Raw genomic sequence first — 15141 nt, 5'->3', positions numbered from 1 at the left:
GCATGAAGATTGTATGTGTATTTGGCAAGTCTGAGCAATACATGTGTCCAATGTGCAAGGATCTTGCAAGATAGTACACTATAAAGTTTGCAGCTACACCTATGCCTGGATGGCCGTGGCCGAATTACTAAAAATTGTTCCAAGTGACCCAAATTTTTCTTGCCTGAATCGATTGTTTATTGCATTATCAATATCATCATTTGTGTGTGTGTGTGTGGGGGGGGGGGGGGGGGGGGGGAATCATTCATTTTTTTTCCCCCTAGAAAGTCTGGTTTTGTTCAGTATGTTAAACTGAGCCTTCACCTTGGCAGTAGAGTGGGCCGAGAGAATAATCATGAACCGTGTAAGAGGGAAGTGCCAGACAAATTTTACATTTCAGCAAAGCAACACATTCACACACATAGTCACACCCAGCCACACACACCCAAGCTAGCAGATAGTAATGTGGTGATAGTGTGTTTTGGTAGGCCAGAAATTGAATAAAGGAGACACAGAAAGTAGACGGCATAAAGTTATTTCCACTTGTAATTTATTGACAATAGTGGAAAAAAAAAAGTTGAAGGGAAAAAAGTTGTATCACACAAAGCAAAACTGAAGTGGATAATTGAAATCACGTCAAAACACCCGCAAAACTGTTCCAAGAGAAGAGAGCACACTAGGAGACATAGAGAAAAAAACAACAAAGGTTCATGGAGAAACGGGATTGTGTGAGACTTAGAGAAGAATTCAATGTCAACATACAAGATCAGAAACCATATTTAGATTCCTCCAACCTATCAATGGCTGTACTGATGAAACAATAAATACAAGCTTGTTTCTCTTTTGCGTTATTTCCTAGTGCAGCGTGCAGTACATGAATAAGTCAAATTCCAAGCACTAAACTAATGTGCTTCTACATTTTTTTTTCGTCTGTCATGAACATCTCATAAAATATACTTGCCACTATTCTACTTGTCCTATTGTTTTAATTAATTGAAATACAATGTTTTATTTAGATAAATTTGAAGTATATACGTGCTTGTGTTGTGGTCTATTTACAGATTTGTCAGTGCGAGATTTTTTTTTCTTTTGTTATGTTTTTTGTATTTTGCAGCACGTTGGTTTGCGTGAAGACTACTGCCATTGGGCAATTTTTGGAAATGAATCGTCTGAATCTGTATCTCTGCTGCGTTGAATCTTGCGAGCAGCGACACTGACGTTTCTCAGACAGCGCAGAGAGAAGAAAATTGTCCAATTTAAAACAGCCTACCATTTACAATCCTACACACTGCCGTCATTCCTTCGTATAATTAATAATGTTCACATACATACACAAGTCTGGTATTGTCAGAGTTTGCTGGTATTATACCTCCCTCCTGCTAATCTGTGTCTATACATTGGAAAAAAAGAAAGAAATGTCTGCTTACCATTGCTTTTAGTAACATCCAAATATATATTCATCAAATACATTCCCACTCTGAATTGGCTATACAGGAGTGATCCTAAGTATATCAGCTTAATACATATCCTATCGTAGAAAAAAGTTTTACATTTCAAAGTCAAATATGTATACATGGTACACGTACAATAAACATCTTGATTACCCATCCACATATTATTATTTTTCTGTCCTATTTCTGTTTGAAAACGGCTAACTTGCTATAAATAGGCCGCGTCGGAGACAGGAATTTCAGAAGATGCGGCTAAGATTCTGCTAGCTATGCCTTGATCAGAAGACTAGCAGAGTTTGATTTTTCTTTTCTTTTCAGAGACTATTCAGTTCTAAAGGAAGTTGATACAAAATGAGAGCTGTAGAGTAATTATTATTGCTCAGCCTGGTTTCATTGAGGGTCTAAAAGTTAATATGCAAATTTTCCTTGCCAACAAGCCCAAAGAAAAAGCATTTAGAAAATAAAAGGCAATCACCTTCACTTTTGACATTTGTTCACTCTTTGGCTAAAGTAGTCATAATGGGTGGCATCCCTAGGAAAGCAAATTTGACCTTGCATCACAAAACCAACACATAGAGACTGGAAGATACTTTTGAGTCTGGGTGAAGAAGGCATTCTTGGTCTTAAAAATAACTTATAACTTGTCCAAACTGGACAGCTGTCCACCTGCTTAGTTTTTACGAGAAAGAAAGACCAAACTACACATGTACTAGAATGTTTCTGAGAGGATTCGAAGTCCAGGATTTTACTGAAGCCTACTATCCCATACATTGGGCAGAAAAGGGATTTAGAACTATATGCTAATGATTTAAGGACTGTATTACCATAGGCAGTGGCAGATCCAGAGGGGGGCGCAACCGGCGCACGCCCCCCTTTATTTTTTGTTAAAAAAAAAAAAAAAAAATGAAATGAAACCCGGAAGTGGCATCAGAAATATTAGTTGTGCCTCCCCTTTACAGAATTCCTGGATCCGCCCCTGATAGGGATTGTCAGATAATCCTGAATCCTTTTGTACTTGTTAAGCACAGTCTATTCATGATCATATTAGAGTGTCAGAGCTACCACTGTTTATTTTACTTAGTTTTTGTGAGTTTTCATTAACACTTTAATGCACCATGACCGTAGAAAACAAGGAGGAAAAAGTTCAACCCTAAAACATGGCATTGCAGAACAGTGACTGGTGAAAAAAACTTTCCATGTTTCCGAACATCAGATGCAAGTAAGGAAGGGTTACCCTTAAAGAAAAAACAACTAAAAACTAAAACTGAAAATGGACATTGAAAAATGGACACTGTTGACCCAAAGTACGGCCATTCTCAAGCCGACTTGAAAATCAACCTTTGTCACTTTTTGTGGGTTTTGTGATGCACGGCCACTATTACGGTTGTAAAGTAAAGCAGGCATGTTAGCTTCTTCACTGAACATGACCGATGAATTTGAAAATCGTCACTTGCAATGAATCATGTAGATGACATTACACACACAATATAAGTAATGAAACTGTAAAATTTTTTGTAATATTGACCAAAGCCCTTGCATACCTTCACACATCCATCATTAATCGTGCTCACGTCAGCTGTATCAAAATAATGAGAACATCAAGATGTGAGAACAAGTCACAACAGGCGAGTGTCAATATATATATACCCCTTGTAAAGTTAAACAATAATTATCTGATCCAGGTTTCCCACCCCACCCTCCTTCCCAATATTTTTACAAGAGCATGTTCAGCAACTTCAAGCCAGAAAATAACCCCAAAGGATCTTGTTTCACGGCATCATACACACTCGCAACTACCGGGATAAGCAACCAGAAATGGCACACCCATTCCGCATACCAGCCACAAATGTTGTGGGGGGGGGGGGGGGGGGGGGAGGAGAACAATTTGAAAAAGCCAAAGTACCCCCCTATAAGGCATAGGGCACATCTGTTACTACTGCTGTCAATGGTCTTAATGGTTTTGCTGATGTGTTCAGTGAGAGATAACTTGTTATTCTTTGCCTCCTTTCTCTCTTACTTTGTTCATGGAGACATACTGCAGCGTAATTGTGACGTGCATTTCATGGACCTATCGTGAGCATTATCGTTTGGGAAACTTTATCTACCAAAGACCCCATTTTGTTCTACTACGTAGCTACTTTTGACGCAGATCCCCCATGCATTACTAGCGATAATGATGATACAGTTTGAAACGCAACAGAGCTGCAAATGGCGAGGACGCCATGCTGCATGCGATAGATACATCTGAAGGTACTACTAATGCAGAGCTACCAAACACTCATGAAGTGATTAATGAATTAACAAATCAATCTATCAATCTGTACTTCTGCCATAGTGGTGGCTGTAACTGCTTCACAATGTTGGACCTAGAAGCAGCTACCACTTCCACAACTGCACCGAGTGTCAAAACTTGCTACTGGCTGAGCCGAAAAAGAAAAAAAAAAGGTCGGCGAATGCATAAAAAAGAACAACCTGAAGAAAAAAAAAAGATGAATAAATAAGAATACCATAATATCCCTCAGTTGAGATGGCTGAACAGAGGTAGTAATTTGTACACCAGCCCTTCTCATGTCCACTAAAAAAAGGAACACTTTGTGCTCTCACCAATTTACATTTAGTACATGCTGTCGGAAGAGAGAAAAGCACATGTTGCTTCCCACGTGATTTTCCAAAAATGATCTTACATATGGAAAAATTAAACAAGGATAACCTGAACATGTTTCAACAAACAAACAAACAAAGAAAAAAAAAACAGGTCAGATGAAACATGCCTCTGGCATACTTGTCATTGGATACAACATGAAACACATAAAGTAAGTATGAGTAGTGAACATATCATATCACTGCAATTCAAATAGATACAGTACCAAAACATTTTACCCTTAAATTGCAACTACAACATTCTGGATGTGTTGTCTGAAAACAAATCCAGAGTCCGCAACATACTTGATATTAATTTCCACAGTGTTCAGGTCGTTTTCATGAGACCCCCTTTCATCTCTTTGATATGTTTTCTGCGCATGCCAGAATGTGACTCCTCTTGGATTTATCTTGTCAATTCCATCACCAAAAAGGAAAAAATGAAAAAAATATGCCGGTACATAATCTGGGTCTGGCCATGCTCTTGCTGCAGCTAAACTTGATTGGACTGTGATCGCTGGATGCTGTGCAATTTTTGTTTTTCTAAAGACCGGAATGATACCCTTGTCAAAAGCTGCCAATTGTTTCTCACTGGAAGATGCCTGAAGTGCGAAAGCAAAATGTCTAGATTCTTTGCATGCTCATCATGCTTCAACATTGTGTTGCTTAAAGCTCACTGATAGAATTGCTTGCCTTTTTCCTTTGGTAAACAGAGAAGCTGATGTAGTTAGGCATAAACTCGGCTTTATGTCAGAGATAATTGATATTATGAAACTCTCGGTGAAACGGTAAAATCACAAATCATTAGTGTCATTGGTGATTGTGGTGGGTGATAATTTCTCAGCACTTTTTCCCCCATATTCATGGAATGCATCCAATAAGTGTGTTTTCTGTACAATGAAAAGAAGGAAAATACATCCTATTTTTTTTCTCAAGGCTTCTACACGAGCAACTGCTTGACGCAGTTGGCATGTGTGTATCATTCATCTTTGCCTACGATTTTCTTTTCATCGCTCACATCCTGCTTGTTTTCACTGAAATTTTTGAATATTTTTATCAAACAGAAAGTAACACTCCGACTTACCTAAACTTTCATGTCATCCCTAGTGCCTGGGATTGTATGTACATTTGATGCATGGGAATACAGCTATTTACACAATGCAAGTACACATATGCACACACATACACACACGCACACACACACACAAAAAAACGAAAAAAAGAATACAAATCAATCATGTACGATTCGCTCATCTTTTCCCCACAAAAAATATAATGAAAGAAATGTCAATTATGAGGGAAATTCACACAAGAATTGGACAATCTTTCAGTGCACACGACATGAACAGAACAGATAGTCTGGTAATAATTACAGTCCAATATGGAAAAGAAAAAAATAACAGAAGTATTGACAATGTATAAGTTACATAGTATATCACTATTTTTCATGTGGTACGTTATAAGAGTATAAATTGCTAGAAATATCTTTCATCCAACTGCCACTATTGAACCAGATCATTACATTTTTGAAAAAAAAAATGCAAATACATTGTATGTCAACATCCAACCAAAGTATATTGTGGTGTTAAAGGGCAAGAGCAAGTTTGGACAGTGCAATAACTCGACATGCCTTCTCCTTCCCTTGCAAACTCTTTGGATGTATATAGAAAAGACAAAACACTCCTCACATTTTAAGTGAGGCCAGTCAATAGCAATTCCACACCTCTCTTTAAATCACAGTACGCTTTGAGCAGCACACATCACGAAAACCCTGAATATGGCAGTTACCTGGTACAAAAAGCACTACCATGTTTGTACATTCAACTGCTGGAAATCTAAAGATTATGTTGGCATACTCACTAAAAAAGAAAAAATAAATTGCACTTCAAAGAAAATGTTAGACCCACCTACAAAGGCCGAATACTTAAAATATTCCATTATAATAAATAACAATATATTATGTCAATAAATAATTGCTGAAACTGCATGTACACTGGCATTAATACTTATATTGCAAACCAAGCACTGAAAATTTGGTACTGATATAATTTTTTTTCCCCTGTTGAACCATTAAAAACAGTCCATAGTTACAGAAAATAAAACATCCAACTTTAATACCCGAAGTCACTTATTTGTCAACCATAACTCCCCAAAAGTGATTGTAATGCATTTGGCAGGAAAAGATTTAATGTATTAAAATCTAAATTGAAACACATGTTGATCCAAAAACTGTGGGTTTACTGTAATATTTCACTCTGTTAAAGGACAATATGATGAGGGTCAACAGATTGCTTGTAGAAATACCTAGAACCATCCTGTCCATTGCTGTGGGTTTTTTTTTTTTTCAGGTTTGCATATTTGTTACCTCTGCTAAGGAGGTTATGTTTTTGCCGGCACTGGTTTGTTTGTTCGTCTGTTTGCATAATAATTTAAGCTGGTTTATTCGTCTGTTTGTTTGTTTGCACAAAAACTCAAAAATTTATGGACGAATTGGGAGGAAATTTTCAAAATTATTTGATAGTGACAAAAGGAATCAGATGAATAAATTGTGGCAGTGATCCAGATCATGGTCTTGATCCAGAAATTTTTTGTACATCAAAATGGGGAATGGACTGTTTATCACTACAATCCTTGATTGATGCCTGGAAACACAGTGCGTAATTCCTGTCCGAATTGCCATGGCAACATCTGATGCAAATCATGGACGACTGCAACAATCTTTATTGGGATGGTTTCCGTGCCAAAGAACTTATAATTATGGTGGTACAGACATGAATCACAGTAGGGGTTGCCGTTTCTGTGAGAATACTTCTAAAGCCACATATGATACCTTTCCCTAAAGAGTCAAGTGAGTGGAGCGCAGGCTTTTGAAAAGTAAGGTGAACCTGCCGGCAGTATTTATTCATTAAATGATGTAAAGTTAAAAAGTATGCGGTGCAGAGAAAGTGACAATACAGGTACACATGAATCTAGCAACTTGTGTCTCTGTTATTTCCATGGTACACAATGGCTAGACACAGTAATGTCTGCATTGTTCCCTGTGAACACAAGCCTTATGGATTTTTACTTTGTCCCCGTATCCTTTCTACTGTTGGTGCATTAGCTTTCGTGCGTACTTGTTCATGCATTCCCAGCTATATTCGCTAAACACAGATATAAAATTGTTCCACTCGGTACAAAATGTTACTTTTGCCTATACTTCCAGCAAAAAATCACACTACAATACGAAATCAGAGAATGGGGATGAGCAACTATGCTCCATTTCCGGAGAGATGTAAAATTTTGAAAGGGACAACAGTGGAATTCAATGGAATTACCAATTTTGCCTTTCGCTGTGACAGAAAGAATGCTTACATTATCAAAAACTTGTATACCATACGGCACCTGGTATCTCTGTTCAGTAGCAGACTGGTCTGTAATAAACTCTTATCTAGTGCAGTCAAAACTGGTTACTGGGATACTTGTGGTACTATGAGCAATCGATATTCTAATTATTCAGGTCTGCCACCTGTTCCAGCATGGCCTAGCTGTCTATCTGATCTAATCCTAATATACTTCTTCTACAGGCATTCTATAAATGTCTTAGACTTCCGATAGGTATTGATTTCTGAAGCGGGGTGAACCAGTGTATGCCTGCCCTTGAGATAAAGATAACATCCACCTGTCCTTTCCCTTTGCTAGTCAGATTTAATTTTGTCTCACACATCGAGCGTCCTGGTTCCCAAAGCAAAACTTGGTTACCATGACACCATGTCTCTCCTGGCGAGACTTTCATCTCGCACTGACCACTCCTGCCCACCACTCCCGCTTCAGGTTTTCCCAATATGCATAGATCTTGATTCCGTTTTTCGGTTGCTCCACCTGCCTTGCACCAAAACACAGGCCCATCAGACCACACATGGAGTCTTTTTTTTGTGGGATCACATTCTCCATGTTCCAAATCAGTCTTCTTCATCTGCAAGTAATGGTTAAGGATGCTGGGGCTGTTGTCATGGTGACCGCATCAACCTGTCCAAAGAAAGGTGGCAGAGAGACAGGCTATACCCAGCGCTTTCCCCACCGGCTGGCATACTGTGCATTATTGTGCCAGTCAAAGCACATCCAGTCTGTGCGAGCATGTCTTTTTCTGTAGAGCGACGGAGAAGGAATCGGAGGCTGGCAGGAGCTCAGAAGCCCTTGATGAACCCATACGCTTCCAGACTGGACAGGATTAAGTACAGCAGCCACAGAGTCACAAAGATCGCCGACGACACAATCTTCGGGGTGCGGGATCCCCCGAGCTCGCCTCCTATGCCGGGCAACCGCCGCCGGAGCAGCAGGATCGCTATGGCTATGATTGCAAACACTGAGAATATTGTCACAGAGAACCCCAGCGAGCCAGGTTCCACTTTGAAGGTTTTATTGTTTACAGCGTGGTATATGGCAGCAATGGTCCACGCCACACCAATACCCAAAAACACATTCACTGCATTGCTCCCCGTCACGTTGCCTACACTTGCATCTGCGTATTTGTCTCCAACAGCTGCTGTCTTGCTGGCAAAGGTATCTATGCACAGAAAAACAAAAACAAAAACAAAAGTAAAACTGAGAACAGTTATGCTATATTAATCTTTACATAAAACAATGGCCAGGGTGAGAAAAGGGCAATACACCTAATGGACGATATGTTGTGAGCTTGTTAAATCGTTAGAAAGAGGAGTCACTACTGTGGACATCACTGTAAAACTTGATATATTCGCGGCATGAAATTTTCATGAATTGGAGCTGACAGCCTTTTTCATGGCATGAAATTTCCGAGAATTGCCATTGGCGTTCAATGCAAACAGTGTAGACAAGAATTTTCGTGTGCATTTTATTTTTGCGAATCTTGGCACTTGCAAAATTTGCAAAATTAAAATGCACACGAACATTCCTCATTTTACAGTAAAGCCCACCAGAGGTGAGGGGAGACTAAGGGATCGCCTGCGGCGTCTGTCCGTCCGTCGTCTGTCCGTAACGCTACAAAAACTTCAATAACTCTTTACTCTGGGCTTCAATTGCAATCAAACTTTGAGGGAAGAGGGGTCATACAAAGTTTCACATTTTACCATATATGAAGGTCACCTCAAGGTCAAAAGTCACAGGCAAGGGTCAACGACCTTTTAGAGCCCAATGTTAAGTTTTTACGGCGCGTTTCTATTATGGGTCATAGCTTTTGATCCATAACTCCATTTGTGACCAAACTTGGATGGTAGATGTCCCTTGGGGAGTGGATGATCACCACAAGGTCAAAGGTCACAAGTAGGGGTCAACGAACTTTTAGAGCCCAATGTTAAGTTTTTGTGGCGTGTTTCTATTATGGGTCATAACTTTTGATCCATAACTCCGTTTGTGACCAAACTTGGATGGTAGATGTCTCTTGGGGAGTGGATGGTCACCACAAGGTCAAAGGTCACAGGCAGGGGTCAACGAACTTTTAGAGCCCAATGTTAAGTTTTTATGGCGCGTTTCTATTTATGGGTCGTAACTTTTGATCCATAACTCTATTTGTGACCAAACTTGGATGGTAGATGTCCCTTGGGGAGTGGATGGTCACCACAAGCTCAAAGGTCACAGGCAGGGGTCAACAAACTTTTAGAGCGCAATGTTAAGTTTTTGTGGCGCGTTTCTATTATGGGTCATAACTTTTGATCCATAACTCCATTTGTGACTAAACTTGGATGGTAGATGTCCCTTGGGGAGTGGATGGTCATTACAAGGTCAAAGGTCACAAGCATGGGTCAACAAACTTTTAGAGCCCAATGTTAAGTTTTTATGGTGTGTTTCTATTATGGGTCATAACTTTTGATCCGAAGGTCCGTTTTTGACCAAACTTGGATGGTAGATGTCCCTTGGCCAGTGGATGGTCTCCACAAGGTCAAAGGTCACAGGCAGGGGTCGTCGAATTTTAAGGGCCCAATGTTAAGTTTTTATGGCACGTTTCTTTTTTGCCTTGAATTTTTACCCTTTTATATCTCTTTTTTGAATCTGTTATATCCCATTTGCTTACAATTTCTTGTACGCAAATGGGCGAGACACATTATGGCACTTGCCTTGTTGGATAAATCATATGGTGGGAGTATCAAAGCAGCATCTCTGATTGCAAACTTCCTTCAGCCAAAGCTAGAATGATGACCTTTGATATTTTTTTCTCTGTTAATCTCAGAAATATTACTGCGTATTGCTTTGATAGCTGGAATGTATTAGGAAGAGAGTTTTATGTACGGACTGTGGCGGCAAGGTCGATCATGAATAAAAGAAACTTGGCAAAGGCTTCTCCTACAGGAATCAATGGCTTTACAACTTTGATATGTGCCATGCACTCCATATTTCAAAATAAACTCTGAATTCCAGATTTCAGATTCTGGATTGCAGGTTCCAGATTCTGTGAAAACTCTTTGCTTGCCTTTGTGACAAAATACAGGTCTAGATCCTCAGATCCCCCAGATGGTTTAGAAAGAAGGGGGATCCTGGTCCGTCACCAAACAACAAAGCAAGTTCATTGTACAATGTGTGAATTAGGCTGTGCTAGCCTCACTGCTGAAGGGAGCGATATCACGCAATGCATGTCTCACTACATAAACAGTCATACTAAAGTACTGCAAGCTAATGAAGGTGCATTTTCACCACACAGCCCACTTTTTAATGATTGATTTGTGTGTGTGTGTGTGTGTGTGTGTGTGTGTGTGAATGTTGTTCTAGAATGCCCCATCAATGCATGAGAATACACGGCTGTTGACTTTTGCTGGACCTTTTGTAAAAAGGGGGGGGGGGGAAACAAGAGATTTGTGAATTACCATTCCAGCTTGCTACCTTTGAATTTCTTTCCAAGTCATGATTTACATAAACCAAAGAAATTGGAAGTGAAGGGGTCAGTGTTTCCTGTAACAAACCCTCCGTAACTCCCAGAATCATCTGTTCCCTTCTATTTTCTATAAGTGAATGAGTGTATATTCCATTCCCTCCTTTCCAAAGAGTACACTTTTTACGCTATAACAAAACAAAATGCCACTTAGCTTGGAAATTGCACTCTCTAGATTGACAAACAACTACAGGTTTGATTGGAAGTCCCCCATTTTTGTATCTCTCTCTATGACCTGTGGCAGGTATATTAGGGAATAAGGTTTAATCTGTTCCCCCCTTATGTATTGTTTCCTCTACCCTCTAACTTCTTCATGCTATGAGACTCTACATTTGGCAGCCTTCAGGATTTTTTGCATTTGTGCAAGGCTTGGGATATGATTCAACGATACTGTCAGCAACAAGCATTTGTAATTATAGGCATTTGTACAAAGCAGAGAACAAAATGAAATACAAAGAGTCAAATTGTCCACTAATGTCCAATAGAGGACACCGTACGCTGGCTCATTCGATCAGGGAGCTAACCTGGCACGCTCGTTCCCAGGGCGACGAACGAGATGGCCGTCACGCTGTCCTTCAGGCCGATGGTGCAGCCGAAGTGCGAGGCGAGGTCACCGATGACGGCGGTCAGGCCGCCGATGATAAGGATGGAAACGACGAAGCACGCCCAGCCACCGCCGATGTCGGTCGGCGGGACGAACGCGAACAGGATCTTCCAGAAGATGGTCAAGAAGTGCATCACGTAGTCACCGCAGGACGGCAGCTTCTCCTCCCCATCTGCATCATCGTCACCTGGTTTCCGGGGGCAACAACAGGTACATCATGAGAGTGAGGGAAAAGATTCAGACAAAGTTCAACAAAAGTTCAAACACTACCATGCACTGGATCAAAGTGACAGACTGAAAAAATGGCTATACTCAAAGAGGGCACCTAATTACACACATACACACACACACGCACCATTATTGTTCTGGACATAATTTCTGTTACCCTTGCTGTTTAACAGGCTTTGATGCACCTACGGTAACTGGAATGGACTGAGGATCAACACAGAAAGATGCTAGACCAATTGCAGACTAGTTTTTCTGTGCTGTAGTTTCCTTCGTTGCATTTGAATAGCTGCAAATCTTTAGAGACTAAAATTTCAATCTGGACTGTAAAAGTACATGGCATAATATTGGACCCTTCTCCTTGAATTCATCATGCCACAGAGAAAAGCAGAGATTGCAAACAACAAAATAAATCATGAACAGAGGTTCTTGCTGTAGCTCATGCCAGTGAGATCACATGTTTGATCTGAATTTGATAAAAGATCTATTGAGAAAGGAGAAACAAGCCTGGAATTTACACCAATCATGTTCTGCTCACTAAACATGTCTCTCTGGGCACTCATGAATTATCAATTGTGACTGTGCATCACAAAACAAACAAAAAGTCGCACCCCTTGATTTTACGTGAGGAGTCAAAAAAGGTGAAATGGTTCAACCGAGTCAATCTCGAATTGTTCATATTTTCTGAAAGAGCTCTCCTTCTTCTACATTATTCTTTAGTTTGGGATCTTAACATGAATGGGAAAGAGTGTTTTCAGCAGTTTTTCTACAACCTCTTTTCGGGGGAGAGTAGAATAATCAGGTATGTCTTACAGGCTGCTTTTCATTTCTTGAACTCCTTTGCACACTCTTCACTTTCAAGTCTAATAACTTTTGAAATGCTTTGAAAGTTAGCATTAATCATGGATAGAATGCATTTATAGAACATGCTCAATTTTAGCAAAATCTGATAATAACTTTATTGTTGTTGCTCCGGTGGTTTACAACCTGTGTTTTGTCCCTTTCATGGCACAGCTAGCACAGCTTGGTAAAGATTATTAAGCGCTTGAATAGACCCTGTACTTCAGAGCCTCTTTTCTCAATTCACACTTTTCCAGAGTGTGTGCTTTTTTTCCGGTATTTACGTAGGTTAGGGGAGTCCATTTGAATAGAGTTATACATCATTTTAAAACTTAGAGTCTGCTCTTTCAGAATCTGCCCGTAACTAAAAATCCATGTCTGGCGACTTTTTGTTGGCTTTGTGATGCACGGTCACAATTAGACCAAAGAGGAAACAGAAAAATGGTGGAGGCATTGGTTATTTGTTTCCAGTTCTTCATGCCACTACCACCAACTGGCTTCAGCTAAGAAGGTAGCACCACAGCCTAGCAAGCAGTAGGTGACAGGCTCAAATTTTCCAAGCTGTTTCCTCCTTTTCTAATTTGTCATGTGAGAATGATAAGGGTGTTAAGTAGCCACTAAACCCATAGTGTTCAAGACAACTGAACGCCCTTCTCATTCTCAACCGACGAATTAATCTAAGGCAAACACAGAATGAAGAGGCGATCTTGCTCATGGAGAATTGAGTACAGCAGAAACCTCTCTTTGTGTTTACACAAGCTCTTTGTGAAAATAATTCTCTGTTCATCTACATGCCAAAAACAACAGGAGATTCAGGCTTCTACCAACCTTTAGTGTACAGGGGTGGTATTCTGAACACCGTTTTATCTCTGTTGTAACTTGTGTTGTAACTTGTGTTGTAAGTCTGTGAGTTACAACACCGCTAAAACAGTTGTAAATCGGTATTCTGAAAACTGTTTTAACGGTGTTGTAAGTCATGATAACCACGCCCATCGCAATAATCATATCCAATAGGAAATATTGTTAGAAGTAGCATCTAAGACATTTCAACCAATAAGATTGCTCCCTTGGGCAAATGCGCCTTGCTTAACTCTGCGCGTTTTAACAAGCGCTCATTCTTTGGCGTGCGCACAAATAGGACAATAGTATGCGCAGGTAAAGAGAGCCAGAAATAGAATAAAGTTACAACAGAAGCTTGATCATTATGCCTTCTTACCGGTTTTGACGTATAGTTGGTGCGGTAGGGGATTCGCAAAGCTATCTCAGATTGAGTCTTTTTATTTGAAATTTTGTTGAAAAATAAGAAGATATCTGGCGTTCATAAGAGGAACCCAAATTTCATGGTTTATGGGGAACTAGACGCTTCTAAATTAAGTTAAGCCCTTGCAATGCCATGTTATTATTATCATTATTATTATTGTTGTTGTTGTCACTATCTTCACAAGATATCTCTTGGAGATCATTATCACGTAAAGTTCCATCATGGAACCTTAGACTTCTAATACTTTTCTCAGAATTCGCGCCATCTCTAGCAATAAATATTTTTGAAACACCCAAAGGTACTGATAATGAATTCCTATTGGTGAAGATAATGAAATCATATTAAAAAAAAATCTAATATTTCGAAAGATATTTTTGAAATGAATAGTGCTTAAAACAAGATACTGCCGACAGTGCCGGTAACCTTTCTGTTCATGTGTTTGTGTTTTTATCTATGTGCATAATTATGCTACGCGTATGTACTTGCAATGTTACTGTTACCAAATTTGTATTGTGGAATGAGTTTACATTTTGTCAAACTGCTATATCATTTGCCCTTCTGTACATACATTGTTTTTATTTTTTGTATATCTTTTTTATTTTGAACTCGCATACCACAATATTCAGTTGATGAATAATCTCACTATCTAACATCAGTTAAAACGAAAGTTACAACGGAGTTATAACACCCTCCACCCTGTTTTATCTCAGAAGCATAAATTTGCACGGGGCATGACTTACAACAGAAGATAAAACAGTTTTCAGAATACCGTGTAATCTAATGGGTGTTCAGGTTTGCGCCCACTGTTACGCGCGTGCGCATACCCTAAGACAATGGTATGCGCAGGCAAAGAGTGCGCAAGATAATTCACTAGTTACAACAGAAGTTACAACAGAAGTTACAACAGAGATAAAACGGTGTTCAGAATACCGATTTGTTACAACAGACTTACAACAGAGATAAAACGGTCTCAGAATACCACCCCAGGTTGGTAGAAGCCTGAATCTCCTATTGTATGATCTCCCCAACTGATGAAAGTTTTCTGCATGTCAAAAACAACAACAGCCACAACAACCACAACAACAACAACAACAACAACAACAACAACAGCCACAACAACCACAACAACAACCACAACAACAACAACAACAACAACAACAACAACAACAACAACAAATCGTATAATCTCTTGGCCAAATATCACAGATAACAAAGAAAAGAAAGAGCACCTGTACCAGTACATGCCTTCTTCTAACCAAAA

At 39.6% G+C, this 15141-nt stretch overlaps 1 protein-coding gene across 1 annotated transcript in view; it reads right to left on the bottom strand.

Annotated features, from left to right (window-relative positions):
• Positions 1 to 7112: 7112 nt before the first annotated feature.
• The window catches only part of LOC139735678 (sodium/calcium exchanger 1-like), a 36569-nt gene continuing 28540 nt past the window's right edge, over positions 7113 to 15141 (bottom strand). The window contains exons 3-4 of the mRNA XM_071646426.1: positions 11475 to 11741; positions 7113 to 8616 (exon numbers count right to left, since the gene is read on the bottom strand). Of these exons, the coding sequence (XP_071502527.1) occupies positions 8237 to 8616; positions 11475 to 11741 (647 nt within the window). The 3' untranslated portion in view covers positions 7113 to 8236. The remainder of the gene's footprint in view (positions 8617 to 11474; positions 11742 to 15141) is intronic.

Source organism: Diadema antillarum, unplaced genomic scaffold (genome assembly GCF_040938485.1).
Source record: "Diadema antillarum isolate AM-2024a unplaced genomic scaffold, OU_Dant_1.0 seq00000590_RagTag, whole genome shotgun sequence".
NCBI lineage: Eukaryota > Metazoa > Echinodermata > Echinoidea > Diadematoida > Diadematidae > Diadema > Diadema antillarum.
The sequence above is the reverse complement of the archived record's forward strand: the minus strand, read 5'-3'. Positions and strand labels throughout refer to the sequence as shown.